This window comes from Psammomys obesus, unplaced genomic scaffold (genome assembly GCF_907164565.1).
Source record: "Psammomys obesus unplaced genomic scaffold, mPsaObe1.curated_primary_1811, whole genome shotgun sequence".
Classification (NCBI taxonomy): Eukaryota; Metazoa; Chordata; class Mammalia; order Rodentia; family Muridae; genus Psammomys; species Psammomys obesus.
Genome location: NW_026587556.1, coordinates 3,845,397 through 3,869,573, shown reverse-complemented (window position 1 = coordinate 3,869,573; position 24,177 = coordinate 3,845,397). Strand labels below are relative to the sequence as shown.

General features: G+C 40.4%; 1 protein-coding gene across 5 annotated transcripts in view; it reads right to left on the bottom strand.

Moving 5' to 3' along the window:
* The window catches only part of Arid4b (AT-rich interaction domain 4B), a 121,411-nt gene that overhangs the window by 96,724 nt on the left and 510 nt on the right, over window positions 1-24,177 (bottom strand). For all 5 annotated transcript variants that reach the window (XM_055603905.1, XM_055603904.1, XM_055603907.1 and 2 more), the window contains exon 2: window positions 23,589-23,643. In XM_055603905.1, the coding sequence (XP_055459880.1) occupies window positions 23,589-23,594 (6 nt within the window). In that variant the 5' untranslated portion in view covers window positions 23,595-23,643. The remainder of the gene's footprint in view (window positions 1-23,588; window positions 23,644-24,177) is intronic.

Below are 24,177 nucleotides of genomic sequence, written 5' to 3'. Positions count from 1 at the left end.
AAAAAAAAAAAAGGAACTAGTCTAGAAATGAGGAACATAACTTGGAAGCTTGAATCTACGTCTTAATTTCAGAACATCAGCCTTCAAAACAATTTGATAATGTACAGAGGTTACTGGAATGAAACTGACTAGCTATACATACTACAATTTCAACTCTGAGCAATAATAGCTCCATCTGCTTTCTAATGGCAGGCAGTATGTTCAAACCCAGTGAAAATTTCAATTCTAAAATATGATAAATAGACAAGAACTATCTGCTAATGTCTAATAACCATCTGGTGAACTTCAAAATATTACAATGGACTTTTAAATCAGAATCTTTAAAAAGTTCATGAAAGTGTAAATTAAAATTTAAATGAAAACAAGATAAAATAAAACTTAATTTCTCTAGCTATACATAGAATACGACTTGCTGATATGCAAACCAATATCATCACTTTAAAAATATAGTGAACATTTTTAAATATGGGAAATATTTTCCAGTTAAAAAAAAAAAACTGAAAAAAGCAAAAGCTCAAGTAGTCTCCAGTCTGCAGGGAGACCAGGCCAGGCTCTAGCCCAGTGCTATCTCTGGTCCTAATGTCCCATCAGGATGTGTTTGAGCCCAACAGTGTTGGCTCACTCCAACACTGAGTGCTATCAGCATGTATATCCAAGCTTAAGTCATGTCTCCTGGCAATCACAACTATCCATTCTACTTGGAGCAATGGAACTTGGAGCTATATGGTTACAATATTAGGCCTGTACAACAATGACCCAGCTACCTGGAAGGAGTAGCAAACCCATTAGAAGGCCTCTGTATCTACCTCAAGCCTGGCTTCAAGGTAATCCTCTCTTTGGATCCCTTCTACATAGGGACCAATGTGCCTGGCCTGTCTCCTTTCCTTTTCATTTGAGCCTGTGTTCCCCTGGAAAAGAGACTAGCACTGGCAGCTGGGCAACCAGAAAGCAACATAGAGAAAAGACCACTGACCTTGCTGCAGATGCTCAACATTAACCAGCACCCCCTTTCTACGCTCACTTTCATATGCACCTATGTAGGTAGACTATAGACTTCAGTGCACTCTCATAGATCCCTGTGGCCTCAAGGTCTTACCTTACCTGAACCCTCTACCCAACTAGAAGCCTAACTCCCTTCTTCCTCATCCTCTGCAGAAGGGCAAAGTTCTTGTCACCAGCTCTGTAAAAGTTAATTTTATAAAACTGTGTTTCTCAGTTTCTCTCTTAGCCAGGCTAGCAATAAAATAATTGAGACTATTATATTTGTTTAGTAAGCTTCACAATACATTAATTGAGCAGTTATTACACTTTGTGACTTTGCCTGCTCCAGTGACTCTCTTGATGTCTCCTGGACCCCTGACCATGGCCTATTTCCTACTCTAACTCCTCTCCCGTGGCTGGCAGAAAGTCCAGCCCTATTCTCTAACCTGCTCAGTGGTTAGCTACAAACTACTTTATTGGCATATCAGGGGACAACTGGAGAGCAGTATTTACATAGCATTGAGACAGAAGATTCTCAGAACAAGGACTGAGACTAGATGTGGGGAATACAGAAATCAGCATTTGAATTACACACCTTATGCCTACACAGCTCTCTGCTGTTCCTTATCCAGACCTGTGGGCTTCTATCTCTTCCCTAATGTCAGCACAACCAACTGCAGATCATGCATGTCCAGTCTGCAGAGCTCCAGAGCATGGTGCTAGAACAGTAACAGCTGTATGCACATCACACTATTGCTACCTGTTCAGGAGGGCTACTACAAAAACCTGACTATGCCAGATTGCCCTGCTTTGTGCTTATAGCCAAAAAAATCTCTCAGCTTTCCTGGTCCAATAGCCATGCCTCCTCCAACTATGATGGATTCTTATAACCTCTGGGACCATATGCTAAAACAAACTCTTCCCTCTATAAATTGTCTTAGTTGTGGTGCTTTATTATAGCAACAAAAGAGTGACTAACACACAGGAGTAAGCTACATACAGTAAAGAAGCTAAATGTACCTTTTTCACCAAGATGGCATCCACAACGAATGGAGCAGCACATAGGCCCAAAGCTAAACTGAAGAAACCAAGCAAGGAAGGTTAAGAGGTATCTGCAGCCACAGGAGAAAGATCCACACATGCCTACCTTCAGGCCCAAGATACTAAGGCTCTAGACAAGTGGTTCCCAACCTTCCTAACACTGTGGTGACCCCAACCATAAAATTCTTTATGGGAGAAAACAAACCAAAGTTGTTCTTTATCTACTCAAGTGTGCACACATACACACAAACAAATGTAGTTTGTGTAATACTCGCATAGCAGCTCACAACCATCTGCAATTCCAGTCCTAGGGGAATTTGATACCCTCTTTTGGTCTCTGTGTGTACTGAATGCACAGACACAGGCAAACCATCCATCACATAAAAAAATAATAAGAAATAAGAAATCAGGGGCTGGAAATGGCCCAGCAACTAACTAAAAGCATGTATATTTCTTGTACAGTGCTCAAGTTCAGTTCCTAGCACCCATGCCAGGTGGCTCACATCCACCCGTAACTGCAAATCCAGGGAATGCTGATGCCTTCTCCTGTACTCCACAGCCACCTGTACTTTGTGTACATACCCTCAGACACATAAACATACATACAATTAAATAATATTAACATGTTAAACATTTTTTAAATCATGATTTAAATTTTAAAAAAGAAATTATTTAAATTGGGAGGGAGCAAAATAAAAGGAGCAGAGAAAACTATAGGGGTTTTAAAAATTTAAAAATCCATGACACTTCAAGAAACAAATGATCGCAACAGGGAGTCATCAGAGCGTTGACTACCCAAAAACCTAGCAAAATGAAGAAGGTAAAATTAAGCAGCTTATTTTGCTTTTGAGGATTTTAAAGATACTAACTGGGGATACAAGAAAAGTTTTCTTTATACAAGAGTTTCAACTACTAAATGCTGGTATGATATAATAAGAAAACCACCTTTTACACTAGGAAGCACTCTACCACTGAGCTATTATCTCCAACAAAATACCACCTTTTATCTTCGTTTGTGTGCTGTCAAATCAACATTTGAGGTTTCAAGTATCTGTGAGTGAAAACTATGAGAAAGGCTGACAGTACCTGATTAGATCTTATAAAACTAAAACTGACCCAACCTGATTAATACTCAAGGGGAAGAACACAGAGCCTACTATGCTGATGCTCACCAAAAGGCTTTAGAATGAATGGCCAGTATACAGAAAGTACAGGGTTAAGCAAAATTACAAGATACAACCAGCCACACAGACCATACACAGTTGTACAGATGAAATGACACCATTCCTTCTCCAAACGAATGGAAAGGAGAAAACTTAACAGGAGACACTTGCGGGGACCTGTCTTCCATGTGTGGTGGGAGAACCTTTGGCTCCTAAAGTAAACAAACCAACTGTAAAGATGATTTTTGAGAACAGGCATATGAACCAACATACTGGCTATAGCATAGGATTTTAGGAACTCATTAACATTACTAGTTAGTGACATTAACAGCATTGTGATCATACTTTTTAAAAAGTCCAAATATGTTAATAGATATACACTGAAATATTAAGGGGTAAATTAATATCTCAAAATGTGAATTATGTGAAACCACTTTTTGGGGAGTTTTTGTTTTGTTTTTTGTTGTTTTGGGTTTTTTTTTTTTTTTTTGAGAGAGAGAGGATGTCTCTGTGTAGCCTTGTCCTAGAACTCACTTGGCAGACTACCTCCTGAGTGCTGGGATTAAAGGTATGAACTACAATGCCCAGCTATGAAATCAATCTTAAGTTAACTTTGTTTTTACAAATTTTAAATGTCTGGTTTTTTTTTTTTCAGCTCTGTCACCAGTATGAAAAGTCTCTAGAATGTTTAATATATCTTTCTTTTCCAAAACCAAAAATCCCTATTTCAATAAGTTGTGATTACCTGCTTTATAAATACACTGCCTATCCAACAGCCAAGTAAGTATGTGTCTGACAGAATGGTGCTCTGATATCATACGTCATTCTGCTTCAATGAGATCTCAGATCATCACTGTTCTTAAGACCCTGCATCTGTTTCATCAACACTTGATCACAGTTAATACTACAATCAAAACAACTTACACTGTAACTTCAGGGGCAATTAGTCATACATGATGTTTGCCATGAAAGCTGACCTCAACCTATAAACATACACTGCAATCTTGTCCTAGAGCTCAGGGTACAGCTCAGACTGGGTACTCAGTTCTAGTCCCAACACCAAAACCCTGCCATTCTGTGGGTCTTTGTAGAGTCTTTAAAACAATGTTTCTCAAGCTGTGAATTGCAACCCCTTTAGGGTTAAGTGATCCTTTCACTGGGTCTCCCTAAGAAAACACAGATTTTACATTATGATTCATAAAAGTAGAGAATTAATAGTTATGAAGTAGCAAAGAAAATAATTTATCTTTGGGGGTCACCACAACATGAGGAACTGTATTAAAGGGTAACAGAATCAGGAAGGTTGAAAACCACTGTTGAAGTATGAACTGAACACAAGTAGATGTACTTAAGTTGTTCTATGAGATAAACTTTTTAAAGTTATCTGAAATTTCTAAAATTTGAAGATGCCTGCCAGTGGTGGTGCATACTCTTTAATCCCAGCATTCAGGAGGCAGAGGCAGGACAATCTCTGTGGGTTCAAAGCCAGTCTGGTTCCAGGACTATTAAACAGAGATACCTTGTCTTGAAAAATAAAAACAAACAAAAAATTAAATTAAATACCAGGGTGTTAACTCTTAGTGACGAATGTTTCTTGCCTATTGGAGTTTAACAATATTGTTTGAGAAAATGTGAATTTTGACACTGGCTAAAAAGTAGAGGTTTTCTGGGATGTCATGAAAATGAACACTGGTTTCTTCACTGGTCAAGAGTTCCAAATGAAGAGGGCAGTCTACTCTGGAATCTTATCCATCAATGGCAGCTGCCAACAGTACTGTCTGGCAAAAGGTTCTAAAGCTACATTTATAACAATAAGAATCTTCAATTAATCTGCCAATTGTGAGAGAATACAAACCTCCCTCAGGCTCAGGATGAAGCTCAGTGGGAGGCACGTGCTATGATAAGGTCCCAGTTTAATATTCAAAATAGAGAAGGAAACAGCAACTAGAATTTAAAAAGCATGTGGCATTACAGAGTATTCTTTTATTGACTCAAGAAGAAATTTAAGGAACGAGGGACTGCCTCTGACATAATCTGATTGGCCTGCTCTTTGATCACCTCCCCCTGAGGCAGGAGCAGCCTTACCCAGGCCACAGAAGATGATAATGTAGCCTCTCCTGATGAGATCTGATAGACTAAGATCAGAAGGAAGGCGAGGAGGACCTCCCCTGTCACTGGACTTGAGGAGGGGGCATGCGTGTAGAAGGGGGAGGGAAAGTGGGATTAGGAGAGGAGGAGGGAGGGGTTTATGGGGGGATACAAAGTGAATAAAGTGTAACCTAAAAAAAAAGGAAGTTAAACAGTTCTCTTCTTAAACAGCTGAGTTGTTGAAACACTGGTCCCTCATACCACATCACTCTACTCCAGCTACTCTACAAAAGTATAAAACAACAACAAAACCACTGACATTTGTCCTTTCATTCTATCCAGCAGCCACCAGGCACACAGTGAGGTTACTAACTCTGATTCCAGAATAAATTCAAATTCCTGTTCTCCGGGCCATATTCTCCCACCTATAGTATGGCCATGAAGATCAACTTTGCTTTGACGATATGAACACTTAGTGACATCTGACCATTTCTTATAATCATTACCGTATTCTACATTATGCCTTACCAGAGATATAAAGGATTAGAACAATTTTTAAGAAATTACTCTGTGCTAAATAATCCCCACCCCACTAACCTTTTTAAAACATCATTAAAAGTAAACAAGTTTCTAAGGCACTTCTTTGAAATATTATATTCAAATGCTTCATTTACAACATTTCAACTTTTATGCACAGACTATACAGCACACTTGTCTCCAAGTCTTTGTTTCAATTTAAACACTACAATTAAGACAATGTGGTAGACTTTCCTCACTGCCAGAAACAATTAAAAGAAGGAAAGTTTTGTTGTTGTTGTTGTTGTCTGCTGCCTAGTTTCAGAGTTTCACCACAGTCTCTGGTACCTATAGAGATCATAAAGAGGGTGCCAGGTCGCTCAGAAATGGTTCACAGCTGTTATGTATCACCTCATGAATACTGGTAACCTGAATCCTCTGTAAGAGCAAGTGCTTTTTCACTGCTGAAACCATCTATCGAGCTCCCAAAAGACAGATTTTTAACAAGATAATAAAATTGTTTAATTATTTGAAATTTAATTATATTTTTAAATAAGACCATCAAAATAGCTAAAACATATAAGAAATAAAAAATAGGACTGGTGGTACTGGTCTTCCAAATTGAGGAAAAAAAATTATCCTCTGTACATCAATAAATACAATTTTCCAGGCATGATAGTACACATCCATAGTCTCAAATAAGACACAAAGGCAGAAAGATTACGACACGTTTGAGATCAACTGCTCTACACCAGCCAGGACTACGTAACAAGATCCTGTCCCAAAAAAATAAAATAACAGACAGACAGGCTGAAAAGAGGGCTCAGCAGCCATCACCCACTGCAGTTCCAAGGTATCCCACTGCCCTCTTCTGGCCTCCATGAGCACTAAATATGCATACGGTGTGCAGACATATATGCAAGTAGGCAAAAACTCTCATTCACATAAAGAATTAAGAAATCTTAAACAATATTTGTTATGTTTATTTACTTGTGTGTGGGCAGGCACAGGCTTGCCACGGCACTTTTGAAGTTTCAGGAATGGGTTCTCTCCTGCCACCTCATGGGTCCCACCTTCAGGATAGAAGGCATCATCACAGTTTGCCAACCCACAACAAAAACATTCTTCCTTAGAGTTTGTAATGACACAGAATTAGCCACTCTCTTCTACCTGGAACAACAAGATTACCTAGCAATGCTGATACGGAAATGACCTAAATGTCTTCTAAAGCACTGTACTTCAACTGTTACCCAGAAGATAGGAACAACACAGAAGATTTATGCCTGTTACTAAAACTCCAGTCATAAGGATTAGCAGCCATTCCCAGCACATGCTCCTTCACTGTCAACTTTGTCTCCCATTACCATGGTTTGGTGAGCTGAAAGAACAAGTAAAAAGATGACTCAAAGTAAAAGGCTAGGTGCAGTGGCTTCACACTTACAATCCCAGTTGTAAAAGTGGGGGCTAAAAGAAGAGTTCAAGCTTACCCTCAAACTACACAGTGAGTTTGAGCCATCCTGAAGTTCCTAAGACCCTAGTCTCAGGGTGGTTCACACAAACTCTCAACTAGTGAAAAGTGTCAGTGAAGTGCTCAGGCACAAATGGAACTCTGTAGCACATCCAATCTCAAGGCTCAGGGACAATCTCAGAAGAGGAGACAGGAAGGACTGAAACAAAATAGCACCTTTTAGAGATGACAGAACTACCATGCACATGACCTAACTCACATCAGCTGTGGCTGCTTGCACAAGACCTGCACAAGAGCAAACCAGTCAGCATTCCAGCATGGAATGGGCAGAGGTTCAGAAGACCCTCACCCCAAGGTGATGAGCTTTGGACACTGAATGGCTTCTGTGGGAACGAGGGTCATTTCTCTTTAAAGGTGTGGCTCCTGTTGGTCAACCATACTCTGGTGGATGGGCCCACATTCAATATCTGAACAGCACAAATGAGTCCATGTATTATTTTAAAAGGGGTGGCGATGAAGTTGGGAAAAATGAAGAGGCAGGAAGGATCTGAGGGGTTAGGGTGAGTAGAAGATGAATATAAATCCAATTATCTCAAAAACTAATTTTTTAAAAGATCCTGTCTCAAAACAAACAAGAGCAAGGACCAACATTTGCAAATTTCCAACACAAGCAATTAGGAGCATACAAAATGTAAGCACATGTGACTTTTAAAAAGCACAATGACTCAAAACCCCTCTTACTTTCCACAGTGATCCTTAGATCACAGTAAATAGAAAGTCCACAGCTTTAAAAAGCTGGAACTTCATCAACATTAACCCGTCTCAACACTGCGCTGAAGACCAGCATTATTTTCAATATATGAAGGTCCAGAAAGACTCAGTTCTAGAACAAAGCCCTGACTTAGAAGAACTAAATGAAAAGTGAACATCAGCTAGAAAGGCTCACTCTTTGGGATGTACCTAGATCACGAACACCTTGTTCTGCTTCCTACAACCAAGTTTAATGAGTTCCAGGTACCCCAACTTGGACTTTACCAAGCCCTAAGCACCTAAAAGGCAGTTAAGATCAACCACAAAGCACCTGCTCGTACAAGGTGTAGTCTATGCATAGCTTGTCTGCACCAACATACAACTTCCATCTTCATCAAATTCCAAAAATGGTAAAGAGGTAAGCAGAATAAGATCCTCAAACAAAATGACCCCTGATCCACAGAATGTGTGAAAATGCTGTGTTACCTAACAAGGGAAAATCTGACATTGCAGAATGAACTAAGGTTGTTCATCAGCTGAGCTTGAAATGGGAAGATGTATGTCATGATTATGGTGAATACAGCCCGACACAAAATCATAAACTTACCTAAAACATTGTAAGATTATTTTGTAATTTTTTGTTTGTAACCTGATTGCATGTTTCTCAATGCAACTTTGTAGACAACAACTTTGTCTACAATGTAGATAACAACATTGTGTCACAACAGCAAAGGTCCTTATTCTTGCAAGCTAGAGGCTGGATAAACAAAGAGGTCATGCCCAAGATGTAAATGCCAAGAGAAAATATCCTATGTTCAGAAGCTGAAGAGATGGTTGGGGGTTAAGAGCAATGGCTGCTCTTCCTCAGGACCTGGTTCAGTTCCCAGAAGCCACATGATAGCTCACAACCTTCAGTAACTCCAGTCCAAGGGAGTCTGATGCGTTCTTCTGGTCTTTTGGGGTACTGCATATATGTGATGTACAGACATGCAGGCAAAAAGCCACACCCAGGATAAAATAAAAATTTAGCTTCTAATAACTGATTGGGATAGAAAAACTGTACTATTTGCAAAAGGCAATGAACATAAGTTGTTTCTGAAAGACATAGGAGTCCAGTAATTTGCTACATGGTTTTCTTAAGACTATAAGAACCTAAATTTTAGTAATGACAGGCTTATAAAAATCTGTCCCATTCGGTGCCTCAAAATTTAGCTAATGTAATTTTACATAAATTCTTCACTGCTAAAAAATTAAACCATAACTAATCCTAAATTTAAAACTTATTCTGGATTGGTGAGAAGGCTTAGCGGATAAAGGACTTGCAGTGCAAAGTTGCCCTCTGGCTGCCATGTGTGCCACATGGTATTCAAACACACACAAGCACATGCATATACATTATGTACATAATCACAATATTAAAACTGGTAGGAACAGACAGTACCCATGATCTTGCCCAAAAGGCCAAGACACTACACAATAATATTAAATGAATATTTTTTAGCTTCCTATTCATTTTTTAACTTTTTTAAATATATAACTTATTTGTATTTTGTGGTCACTGGTGTTTTGCCTGCATATATGTCTGTGTGAGGGTGTCAGAAGCCCTGGAACTGGAGTTACAGAGAGGTGTGTACTGCCTTGTAGCTGTGGCTAGGAACTGAGTCCAGGTCCTCTGGAAGAGCCATCTCTCCAGCCCCATCTCCTATTCCTGGGCTGGGGTATCACTTCATTGGTAGAGTGCCAGCCTAATATGCAAGAAATCCTGGGTCTGATTCCTAGCACCATGTAAGCCAGTAATCCAGCATTTAGGAGGCAGAGAGAGTAGGGTAAGAATTTAGTTATGGGGGTGCATGCCAGCACTTAACCCCAGCTTCAGGAAGTAGAAACTGGTGAGCTCTGTGAGTCTGAGACCAGTCAGTTCCAGGCCAGACAGACTACACAGTAAGACACTGTCTCAAGAAAACAAAACAAAAAAACCTGTCCAAAGCTCTTTCAATTAGAGATGTTTAAGACTCTTTCTCTAAAGATATAAACAAAAACAAAAGCCACTTTATACTCTTTTAAAACACTACAACTTATATGTATACCACCAAACAGGAGTAGCGTGCCTTTGCCTTTGTTTTGTTGGGTTTTGTTTTTGTTTTTTTTTTTTGTTTGTTTGTTTTTTTTTGGGGGGGGGCTTTGTTTTTTGGAAACAGGATCTGACAATGTAACTCAGGATTACCTCAAACTCACTATGTGGCCCAGGAAGGTCTCAAATTTACATTCATCCTGTCTTAATCTCCTGCTTGGTAGAATTACAGATTGAGTTTACAGGTTTCTTTTCTAGCACAAAAACTTAATTTATAAAAATTTAATAAAAACACTTTCTAAATTTTTTTACTTCCCCTGCCCTCAAATAAAAATGAGATATATTTAAGTCTTGATAATTCATGATCTGCATTTTAAACAGGAATATAAACCGTCCTAAGCAATAATACATGTGTCTTCTAAAGTATCTCTTTTTCCCTAAGTGTCTGATTCCAGCTCTCACTTGTGCCCATTTCTTCCAATCCCTAGCTTACATACACACATGCACACACTTGAGCCCATGTGCATGAACACCTGCACCCAAACATACACACACATTTACACACAAAGTAAACTAATTTTTAAATTTATGTTTGAGTGTTATGAATGTGTGATGCCTGCAGAAGCCAGAAAAGGGCTTCCAAAGCCCCCAGAGCTAAGCTTTTTATGATTTTTTTGTTGTTGTTGAGACAGGGTTCCTCTGTGTAGTCTTGGCTGTCCTGGACTCACTTTGTAGACCAAGCTGGCCTCCCTGAGTGCTGGGATCAAAGGCATACACTATCACACTCAGTGCCCAGAGCAAAGGTAAATAAACCAAACTCTGAAAACCCAGGAAGGGCTCTTAACCACTGAGTCATCTCTTCTGCCCCTCAAGCTCCTTAAAGCCTTGTTTTCTTCTCTTTTACGAAACCAACTTTGAAGCTAGAAAAAGTGTTCCCAGAATTAAATTTACTGTAGTTCATTTTAATATATTTCAAATGACTTCTAATTTTTAAGAGAACAGGGTACATTTATTTTAAAATGCTTAATACTACCATGTAAATAAACTCTAGATTCAAAATTTGCTTCCCAAAAAGTAGGCAAAGGGTTCTCAACTACATTCACTACTCAATAAAGCTATCGAAAGATCACTAAATGGCAGCAATTAAACGACTGACTTATAATAGTTAGGCAGCAGGGCTCAGGGTGCTAACTGAGTGAAGCTCTAAGATCAGTTTAATGTGTGCCTGTGGGCACATCACTCAGCATCTCTGCATCTGCTTCTTCAACCATAAAAACAGAAAAATGCTGCTGACCTGCCTCAAAGGGATGATCTAAGCAATAACTAATGACTACAGAACATGCAACGTACAATGTGCCACTAAGAACATTACAGAACCATGGTGTTAAAGAACCCCTTTAAACCATATACCCTGACTTAAGCATCTATCTGCTGGGCTCACTGTCTACACTAGTCTGACAAAAATTAACCTTTCAAGAATACTACGCTAAAGATCCCAAGAATGGGCTGGAAAGATGGCTCAGAGGTTAAGAGCACGGGCTGCTCTTCTAGAGGACCTGACAAACTAACCAACTAGAAAGTTTGTTGAGGCAAGAAAAACTATTCCCCTCTTCCCAGTAAATATATGTCTTTCTCCTAACTTGGGCCACCCAGTTCCAGGACAGCCTGGGCTAGAGTAAAACCCTGGTTCATGGTGGGGTAGGCGGATTAGAGCACAGTCCTCAGAATAAAGAAATCTAGTTTTTACCTTCCACCACTGAGCTGTCTTGTAGAATTTAAATCATAAAACCACAAACAAGGTTTTAACTTTTAACCATAAAATTGACATCAAAATGAATTTTGGTCAATAATAACAGCAAAACTAGAGTCACTACATAACCCTGAAAATGAATTTAAATTCCTAAAAATCTGAATATTCTTCTCTAGGCTGGTGTAACTAGGCTGGTGAGATGCTCAGCTGATAAAGGCACTTGTCATCATGCCTGAGGACCTGAATTTGATCGATGGGACCCAAGCAGTGGAAGGAGAGAACCAAATAACATATCCTCAGATCTCCACACAAACATTACAGCATGTGTGCACACACAGATATGTAAGTAAAAGTGTGATTGCCAATATTTTGAAGATAGTAATAGTAGCTATGTAATAACTATTTTTATTAAATTTAATAAATTTAGTCACCCCCAATAAGACCTTAGTATGAGTATTATAACTAATTTCACATGTGGATGCTACCCTTTTCAGAAGCTGCATACAACATGGTAAATACAAGTTACAATTCAACCCCCCCCAAAAAATATCCTATTAACTCTTCACTGCACCAACTTATAAAACAGTTCATGCTCCTAGCAGAACAGAAGACCCACCATGTGTGCTAGTCTCTTGCTACTTCACTAAGTATTTTTAATTAATTTTTCATTTAGTTCACTTTGTTCAGCAGTGATTTTACCCCAAAATATGAACTTAAAATTTATCTTGAGTCAGGCATGGTGGCACACACCTTTAACCCAGCACTCAGGAAGGCAGAGGCAGGCAAATCTTTGTGAGTTTCGAGGCCAGCCTAGTCTACAAAGCAAGTCCAGGACAGCTAAGGTTACACAGAGAAACTGTCTCAAACCCCAAGGTAATGTCTTGTTACATTCTGATCTCTCCAACTATATCCTGAATCAACATGCAATCATAGGTGGTATTCTGTGATAAACTAATTAAGGTAAACAAATGACTGTGCCAAGTATGAGAGCAAATATACATTAACTTGTAGGCAATGTAAATGCTTCAAAATTATACTTGAAAACTTCCAGTGGCTTTTAAAAGTAGTTTATAGGGGCTAGAGCAATGATTCAGTAGTCAATAGCACTGCTTCTATAGAAGATCTAGCATTCACATAATAGCTCACAACCATCTGTAACTCTAGTTCTAGGTAATCCAACAGCCTCTTCTGGCCTCCTAGGGCACCAGGTATGTATGTGACACACAAGCATGCCTGTATGCAAAATATTCTTATATATAAAATAAAAATTTTTAATCACTTTATAAAATATTCCCATGAAGCCCAAGATTAATTTTATCTAAATTTAACTTGTAAAAAACAGATTTGGGGGAATTCTAAGAGTAAATATGAGCTGGAGAAATGATCAAAGTTAAATGCATTTGCTGCTCTTACAGAAGACTGCAGTTTCATCCCCACCACCCATATCAGGCCACGTCATGAAGCTCACAATCAACTGTTCACTCCAGCTCCAGGAGATCCAACACCAACTTTGCAGGCACCCTATACACATGTATACACACACACACACACACACACACACACACACACACACACACAGTAACAACAGCATAAAACCATTTGTGACTGACAATGATCTGAACAAAATACAACTACAACAGTAGTACTGACATTTGGTTGTCTGCATCTTTAATGGTGAGAGAATAATGCACAATCTTCTGAACACATGAGCAGATCAGCTAACAGACACAGCTACGCCTAACTGTCCTGTAGGTTCTAGCACAAACCTGATAAAAGCTATGGCTACTCTCCTCTGGAAAGCACATGACAATATGAAATTCTGTGTAAGTCTGAGGAAAGGAGAGCTTTACAGACTTACTTCCTAAGTATAAGCAAAAGCCCCAAATAAAGACTGCTTGGACTCCACCCAGAGTTAAGTAACCAAGGAAAAACAGTGGTGTTTATTTCGCCAGCTAAAAGCTCACGCCACTTGTCTTCTACCATGCATGGGACAATCATTATTATGTACATTCTCCTTTTGCACCTTTTATTACACCTTCTGTTTCTATAATACATTAGAAAATATTTTAAAAAAGAAAATATAATCCTCAGCATAGCAGACTGAGCTTATGAAATAAGGTTTCTTTGGTCTATGCAGACCAGCCTTTACTCATTTTCATTTTATTTATCTTGTTTTGATTCTACTAAATTGCTTATCAACCTTCATAAACTCTTCATCCTACTTTCCCCAAATCTGAGTGCTATCTCCAACTGTAGAAATTAAAATTATCAGATTTCTTAAAAGCATACTATTTGCATAGAAAATAGAATATCATTTCCACTTAAAAGAGAAAAAAACAGTCATTTCCACTTAAAATAAATTGATTTAGTAACTCTTTAAATTAACTATAACGATTAATAATATCAAGTGGACTGACTGTACTGCTTACTTGTTTAAAAGGTGACAGATACTCTCTCATTTTGATATAAATCATTTATATGAAAGTATTTCAATCTGGGAACAAAAGCTAACTCAAGTTTATGTTTTGTTCAGTGTCCATTAGATTTAAAGGAGCCTAAAACAAAAGGCAGTACTGACCTATTATCATTAATATTTTCCTTCGTCTCATTCAAGTTACAAGCTGAAACTGATACTTCACACTTTGATAATAAAATTCAAGTTATGACAAAACTGTATACTTTACAAAAATCTACATTGTCTGTACTCTATGATCATTTAACTATTAAAAGAACAAAAGATATGAGTGGTGGTACACACCTTTAATTCCAGCACTTGTGAGGCAGAGACAGGTGGCCCTGTGAAGTCAGCCTGGTCCACACATCAGGTTTCAGGCCAGCCAGAGCTAAATAACGAGACTGTATGGGGGCAGGGGAAGGGGAGAGGCACCAAAACAACAACAAAAATGAATGAATGAATGAATGAATGAATGAATGAATGAATGGTTGAATGAAAGAATGAATGGTTGAATGAGATTATGGTTTCTATTGTTCAATGTAGATGTCATCTTTCAGAGCATACTAGAATAGTAGCACATACTTCTAGTGGAATTACAGCTGTCCAGAGAATTGCCATTCTGTTCTGTGATATCAGAAAGAAGACAGAATGAGTCCTCTTCAGTAATTTGTTGTTGCCAGGTATAGTAGCACATAACTGTAACCCAGGACTTGGGAGGTGGAACAGCAGGAAAATCAGAAGTCAAGGCCATCCTTGGCTACACAGCTAGTCTTAAACCAGTCTGGGTTAAATCAGGCTGTCTTAAAAACTACTGCTTTTTGCCGGAGATCTAGATAACTACTACAAAAATGAGTATTCCAATGAAAGTTAAGATCATGTCAGTAGTTCTGGCTAGATGAAAGGCCATCAGCCGGGTGATGGTAGTAGAACACGCCAGCACTTGGGAGGTAGAGGCAGGTAGATCTCTTGTGAGTTTAAGGCTAGCATGGCTACAGAGCAAGTTCCTGACAAGCCAGGGCTACACAGAGAAACCCTATCTTAAAACTCTACCTCCCCCCTAAAAAGGCTGTCAACAAAAAAAAAAAAAAAAAAACACCAGTAACAGCAGCATCTGAAACCACACCTACAGCCATGCTAATGTGTCTGCATTTGATTATATCCCCACAAAGTAACAATTGCCATAAGCAAGAAAATCGCCAAGAGAGCCTGAGATCTGATTCAGCAGCACTTGCTGCTCTTGCAGAAAAGAACTAGGTCCAGTTCCCAGCACCCGTGTGGCAACTCACAACCACCTATGACTAGAACTCTGAGACCCTTTTCGGACCTCTGCAGGTACTACATACATGCAAGCAAACACTCATACATACATACATACATACACACACATACACATACACACACACACACACACACACACACACACACACACACACACACACTTTTTTGTTTGTTTTTTCAAGACAGAGTTTCCCTGTAATCACGTTGGCTGTCCTAGAACTAATTTTTTAGTGCAGGCGGGCCTCAAACAGAGATCCACCCGCCTCTGCCTCCAGTAAACACATAAATTTAAAAACAATAAAACAAGCAAATAAACAAGCTGGAGTTATAGTGGTATACTTACATTTAATCTCAGCACTTGAGAGGCAGTCAGGCAAACTCATCTTTATGAATTCAAGACCAGCCAGATCTACAGCATAGTAAGTTCCACACCAGCCAAGGCCACAGTAAAATCATAGTTAAGATCCACACCAGCCATAGTAAAACCCTCTTTCACAGGTAGAGAGATAGAGATAGAGACAGACAGACAGACAGATGACATCTCCAAAAGGTAAAAGAACATGTCTTTTGTGAAAATTTGTAACTACAATCACCTCATATATAAAATGTATTCTATGGGTGTCTCCTTGAGCCAACCTTGTCAACAAGGATAAATGCAAAGAACCTGGTCTTTTAAATGTAGGAATGACTGGAAACCAGGGCCAAGTTTTGAGAGAGTATTAAATTAAACAAGAACAAACGGTTCTTTCAAAGCTTCAATTATATATAATTTTGATCATTAAAAATAGATAATTGGTAAATTAAAAATAGATCAATTGTTTGCCTGTCATTGTTAAGGCCGTGGTTCAAAATCTAGTCCTACATAGTTAACACAGCAGAGATGGATGGCATGGCACATGACTATAATCCCAGCATGAGGAAGTTCAAAGCAGGAGTCTAGGACACCCTAAGCTATAACAAGCTGAAAGCCTGTCCAAAATGAAATGCTAGTAGTAATAATAACAACACTAACACTAGCAACAATAGCGGTAAAAGGACAACCTGTGGCTATCCATTGTACTATATTAACATACTGAGATGATCAGAGGTGGATGAGAAACGAAAAAGAAAAATGAGTAATTAACGGAGCCATAAAAATTCAGGACAAATCAAAAGTTTTTAACTTTATACTAAAAAGTGATTAAATATAGCATGTCTATGCTTTGTTTCAAGCCACATTTCACAGAGAAACACATGAGATTTTTTGCCAGCACAGAACGTAAATCGTACTTTGAAAACACTAAGCAGCCACCATCATCTTAAAGGACCACTGTCCTTTATTAAAACAGCTTCATCTCCAGTGGCTCCTATCCTCCTCTCTCAGTGACCCTTTAAAACAAAAGCTTCATTGCTCTGCGGTGAGAATGCACCACTTCCCATAAGACCTGCAATGCTCTCTATTTCTAGAGCTGTGACAATCAGTCTTCAAACACCTCCCGGGAGTGGGACATGGCGCCACACGCCTTCAATACCAGCACTCACAGAGGCAGAGGCAGAGGCAGGTGATTGCTGTGAGTTTGAGGCCAGCCTGATCTACAAAGTGAGTCTAAGACAACCAAGGCTACACAGAGAAATCCTGTCTTGAAAAAAAGAAAAAAAGGGGGGGGAACACCTCCAGAGTTCTGGAGTTCAAGGATGGCCTGCTCTGCTCCCCACAAACCACATCCCTTCACCCTGTCCCTTCCCACTGCCCTTCTCTCTTGTTCCATACCAACTACCCTGACTTCTAGAGCTTTGAGGCTTAGCCAGCTGCATGGCAATATAAGCGAGTGCTCACCTACCTGCCTAAATTTCTTCTCAACTATTTCAACTCTTACACCTCATCCCAGCCTCCAAATTCTTCCCCCTTACCCAGCCCAGCTCTTTCCTCATTCCCATGCTACCTATCCCTTAAAGTAGATAATTCAGCATATTTACTCCTTTTGATAACACACATATCTTAACATGTGAAATTCACAGATCCAAGAACTTCCACCTGTTTGATTCACTGATACATTCTAAAACAGCTAGAACAGAGACTAACATGCAATGACATTCAGTAAATACAGAGTGCATTTTTTAAGTGTCCAGGATCTTAACTGCCACCTGTCACAACATAAGCACCGGAAGATGAATACTCAGTACTCAACAGGTTTTCACAAGCCCCCACCCCCTGAAAATGAAGTTGTTTACTCCTAGAAGTCAAAGAGACTGAAAAATAAATGTTCGCCTAGGCCATCTGGATGCCTCAACAGGTAAAGGCACTTGCTACCAAACCTGAATTTGATCCCTAGAACCCTACATAATGGAAAGAAACGGATTCCCACAAATTGTCCTATGACCTCCAACATGCAAACTATGGCGTGCATGCCCACACACAAAAATAAATAAATAAAAATTTTAATGTATTTATATTTATGTTATGTTCAAATAAACACATGAATAGTCACATCTGAGGCTCTGTATCAGGAAACGCATTTGTATGTATACACACACAAAATAAATGTTACTTTTTTTTTTTTTTGGTTTTCAAAACAGGGTTTCTCTGTGTAGCCTTGGCTGTCCTGGACTTGCTTTGTAAACCAGGATGACCTCAAACTCACCACAATCTGCCCACCTCTGCTAAGTGTTGGGATTAAAGGCGTGGGCCACCCTGCTGCCTGGCTAATGTTACAAAATTTTAATCCCAACACTCAGGGAGGCTGGGGCAGGTGATCACTGTGAGTTCAAGGCCAGCTTGGTCTACAAAGCTAGTCCAGGACAGCCAAGGCTACATAGAGAAACCCTGTCTTGAAAAAGAAAGAAGGGGTGTAAATTTATAGTTTGTGAATTGTACCTCACTTTTAAAATTAAAAAAAAAAAAATTCAAAATAACCATCTGTTGAGCTCAATACTCCTGCTCAGTGTAAAGGCAGAGTAGAAGTTGGGAATACCTTCTTGGTTACACTCAATCTGAGAAGCTCCATGTCCTGACTACACAAAACAACGAGTGTGAAGTGGAGGGCCGGTGTCTCAGGAGCTACCCATGCTAACAGCAGTGAAGACAGTTCTAATCCAATTACCTCCATCTTCAACTATGGCTTCTCCATCACCCTCTCACAAAGTACCAGCTAAAAGCTGAATGCCCACTTCCACTCTTCCTCCAGTAGTCTTTTCTCCTTACATCAATTACTATTCCGAATTGAAAATGTGTACCATATCACCTCACTTTGTTCAAGACCCTTAGAAGACTTCGTGGCTGTAGGATGGATGACTTAGAAGGTTACTTGTAAAGTAACTTACAAAGTTACTATATAAAACTGTAAACTTAGCAGTTTTAGAGACTGAAATTTCAAGGCTGGGCAGTCCCATGTATTCAGCCATTTGTGAAGGCCAAATGAGACATGGAAATACTGAAGTACCAAGGCTGGTAATCTGATTTTAATTCTCAGATCCAATGTGGAGGAAAAAGGAGAGAACTATACCAAGCTGTCTTCTGACCTCCAATCTTCTCAAACACACACACTTTAATTTCCTTAAAATTAATTTTTAAGCTTGTACATGTGCACCTGTTCACATGTGTATGCTTATGAGCGCACATGCACACAGACCAAAAAGGTTGCTGTCAGGTGCCTTCTTCTATCACTCTCTATATTAAAAGGAAAATTATGATATTTATTTTGTGTGTGGTTGGGAGAGGGACATGAGTATGTGGAAGTGAGAAGGGCTCCATGGATCAAACTCAGGTTGCCAGTCTTGACAGGAAGTACCTTTGCCTGACGCCCCATCTTGCCAGCTGTTCTCCACGCTGCTGTTGTTGTTTTTCAAACAGGGTCTCTCTCTAAACCTGGAGCACATCGATTCAATTTTCCTGGGCTGACTAGCCCACAAACTCCAGGTACCGTCCTCCCTCTCTAGGTGCTGGGATTACAGGTGAACACTACCTGTAATCAGATCTTTACATGGTGCTGGGATCCAATTCAGATCCCTCACATATCACTTCAGAGCCAGGCACAGTGGCACTCACCTGTAATCCCATCACTCAGGGGAGCAGAGGCAGGCGCATCACTGAGTTGAAGGCCAGCATGGTCTACAAAGCAAGTCCAGGACAGCCAACGCTACACAGAGAAATTCTGTGTTGGGGGGAGGGATATTTTCACACTAGCATTGTAACTCAGTGGTAAAGTGCTTGCTCACATGGATGAGACCCTGGTTTTAATTTCAGTAGCTCGAAGGGAGGGAGTCTGACTTCTATCATTGCTCTTCTAGTCTCACCTAAACACATGAGACTTTTTAAATTTTGAGGCAAGATCTCATTCAATTACTCAAGCCATCCTTGAGCTTCCTCTGTAACCTAGGCAGCTCTGAAGTTGCCATTCTCCTGCTAATCTACAAAGTAGGCGGGATGACAACCTGGTAACACACCAGCTCCAACAAACTCCTTTCCAGATGTACCACCTATCTTGTTCCTTCCCACCCAGTCAAGGTTCCCTCATATCTGAAAGAATTCCCTTTCTTTGGCTGGCAAAATCTTTAACATCCAGCATAAGTGCCAAGCACAGCAGAAAACTTTCCATGGCTCTTTCACTTAGCTGTTCTTCCACACCATGTCCTGTCATAGTCTTAGGGTGGAAGAAATTCTCTAGAAAGTGCTTTAGTTTTCCGCGTCTTCCACTGCAGCGAGAGCAAGACAACTGCTGGAGCTACTCCACCACACTGGCTGAAACACGGAAGGAGCTTTAAATGGTTTATTTAAAAGAAAAAATGCCAAGACAGAAAGAGGAAGCAGAGAAAGGGAAAAGAGGAAGAGAAAAAGCATCTATGCATGCCCAGAACTGACAAAAGTACACTTATAACTAATCAGTGGGTTTGCATGGCCCAGGCCAGTACTCACTGAGACAACAATACATATGAAAAAGCCCAGACTCAAAGAACACCATCTAAATCGCTCATTCCCTAAACATTCTAATGTCTAAGACACCTGGCCCACTTCACTCCACAACTCCACAGCATTGTAAGACTATTGGTAACACGTACAGTACAAAATGCAGAAACGGTCTAAGTTAGGAAAGGAAAGTAGGAATCAATCCGACATAGTTAACTGCAAGAGGCATTTATGAACTTCCAAACCTATCTCCTAGTGTGTCACCATTGATGCAAAAAGGCCTACCAACCACAAGTATGAAAAACATGAGGACTATTGAGATGGTCAGCAGGTAAAGGCCCTTACTATAGGGCCCTACGACCTGAGCCCAATCCTGAGGACCTGTTTGGTGGAACGGGACAACTTCCATAAGTTGACCAATGACCTCATTCAAGTGTACACACACATATGAATGTTAATATTCTTGTGAAAAAGGAAAAAACATGACACCAGCAACCTCTACTCAACAGCAGTATCCACAGCAACAGCAGCATCAATCTTAAAGCAGGCTGCTTTTATGTGACAAGTCACAGTTCTCACAAACAGACTGCAAAAATTATCTCCAGAGAAGACACTAATCATGACCAGGCTTTCTGTAAATTAATTTTTGAAGGTTGTACCATAGGAAAACTGCTTCTAAAAGCCAGCTAAGATTTAAAATGTTCTACATTTAATGATTTCAAGACAAAAACAAAAAGATCAGTACCTCAATATACTGCCACAATAAAATTCCTAGAGTCATTATTAGTAAGACAAATAATTCAAACTTAAAAGCTTGCTTCAAAGTAGAATTTGTCTGATAAGTTTCTACATACAACATAAAATCACTTATTAGCTCAATAATGTCATTCACACACACACATGCACACAATCTACATGTTTCACATACAAATTTGGGCCTGAAGTACTCAACACTAAATACCTTTTCTTCACTTTATTTTGTTTCTTTGACAGTCTCACTATGTGGCCCAGTCTGGCCTCAAACCCAAAGATCTGTAGCCTCTGCCTCCCCATTACTACAATCAGAGGTGTGTTTTATCACACCTAAGGGAAACTTCTTTTTTTGAGATTTATATTTATTATTTTTACTTATATGTGTCTGTGACTACGTAATTGAATGTTGCATGTGTGTGGAGGTGAGAAGAGCGTTAGACCCCTTGAAACTGGGAGTGAAAAACATAGGTGTTGGGACCTCAATTGCTATCTGGAACCACTGAGCCATCAAAACAAAGTTCTTTATAAAGTTGGAAATTTGTTTTAACAACTTTTTTTAACATTTCTAATAACAAGCACCTTTTTTTTAAAGGTAGTAACAGACACAAAAAATTATATTTGTCTAATAACGTGAAGCTTTTAAGGCTAAAGTTTCCAGCATACTTCATTTCATTGTTGTTTTGACTGCTTGTTGGAGACAGTTTCACGTAGCTTTGGCTGGCTTCCAACTCAATATGTAGGCCAGGCTAGCCTGTAGCTCACTGTGTAATCCAGGCTGTCCTTGAACTACGGATCCTCCTTCAACTGCTGGGATTAACAGGTATGCACCCTCACACTGCCTTCTCTCTCTTTCTTTCTTTTTTAAACAGACAGTTTTTTAAACATGAAATGAAAAAAATTAAGAAAAAAAAAAACAAATCTACATCTTCAACTTAGTACGTCCCTTTCAGACAAACATTTATGGAGAACCAAAAATGTGTCAGGCATTACAATGGGAACTGTGAGATAGTACAACACTTATTCCAGATATTTATTCAGCTTCCAAATGGGTTATAAATTTATCAGTCAACTTAAAACTTTTCTTAAGTTTTCATCCAACAGCAAAGCAGATACATGCTTTTCCTAAAAACACCTTTTCCTAATAAACTCACTTTTCACTGTTTGACACAGGTTATATACGTCTATGACTAAAAAGGTTCCATCTCTCATATACCACTGGCTATGTTTTCATTCACATGAAAAACAAGAACTTAGTAAATAAAACCAAACCATCTACAGAAACCAAAACTAGAAAAAAAAAAAAAAAACTTTAAAAATGGTCTAAACTGTGTGTACAATAGACAAATACTTGAGTGGAAACAGTGTTTGTATTCTTCTACAATCAGAAGCTTTTGAAACTGTACCTGGATGAAATCTTACAAAAGCAATCCTCTGGAGAGAAGCAAAATAAATTTAAAAAGGAAAAAAAAAATCCAAAAGAACTGTCAAAAATAGATGCCATTTACATTGACATTTCAATCCTGTAAACACACACTTACACTTTTCAAACACATGTGAATTTGTAATATTTTAAAGAAAAAATTTTAATATCAAAGTTCCGCGAGTTAAATCTAGATAGTAAGATACCCAAAGCTTTTCACACCAGTATGATAAAAAGAAAAAAGCTTTACAAATTCCCTAAAATAGAAAAAAAAAAAACAAAAAAAAAAAACAAAAAAAAACAAAAAAACACCACCAAAACACAAACTACTTCTTAAGACATTTCTTAGAAGCTATGCTGTGGTCAACATGTTTACTTCGGAGGAACCTGGCCATCCGTTTTCCACACAACATATCGTAACAAAGCACATGACAACTCCAGCAGCCACTACATCAACACAGAGACAAAACGAGCCATAGAACCCCAAGTCCTAAATACAAAGCGCAACAGGCCAGCCGAATCGGATCTCCAGAGGTAAACAGCACCAAACTGTTTTAAACACCTTCAGAACATTTCTGCTCTCTGCTTAAAATCCACGGTCCGGTTCACACAAGCAAACCAAAATCTCTTTCCTCGGTGTAACAGACCCACTACTGTTTGGAAACTCGGGTTACTGGACCGGCTTTCTGTTTCACGATGGAAGGTGCTGTGACTCGCGCAGTTGGTCCTAAGGCTCCATGCACAAGGCGCTGCTCCATCGGGGAAGCGCACGGCTTTGGTGAGATGGACCCTGACTCCACAACTCCTCGCCACCCCCCGCGGATGCTCGCACCGGCTGACCCCCTGCCTCCGGGGAGAGCTCCGCACCGAGCCGCCCCACGCACCTGCCCCTGCGAAACTCGCAGGCCCGCCGCGGCCCCCTAATACTTCCTGGACCCGAGAGCCGCTCGGGCTGGCCGAGCGACGCCTTACCTTCATGGTGACTCCGGGGCCGCGGTCCCCACGGCGACACCAGCTTCACCTGAACCTGGAGGGGAAACAAAGACACCCGGTCAGCACCACCGGCACCCTCCCCGCGCCGTCGGGGCGGGGGCGGCCCCGAGGGGAGCCGGGAGCACGAGCAGGCACGCGCCAGCCCAGCGCCCCCACCGCCCCCACCGCCCGCCGCCCCATTGTCGCGACTCCACGGACTTTTTCCTCCGTCCTCCACGATGACGCCATTTCTGTCAGAAAAACTCACAACAAGCCCGGGGTCCCGCGCGGCCTGAAGCGCGGCTGCAGCCGTCCAAGCCTACGGGAAGCGCGATGCCCGGGAGCCCCCGGGGGGCCGCGGAGCCCTCGGGGAAGCGGCCGGGGCCCTCGGGCTGCGGCGGGCTCGACCCCACAGCGCCAGTCCGCGTCCCGCCCGGGCCGAGGCCCACAAGTGGGAGCCGGGGCCGGGCACCGAGGACAAACAGCAACCCCGGCACGGCGGGCCGAGGCCGCCGCGGGGCCCACGGTGCGGCCCGGGAAGGGCGGCTCCGGCTCCGCACCGCGGGGGGCGGGGGTCCCCGGGGGCCGA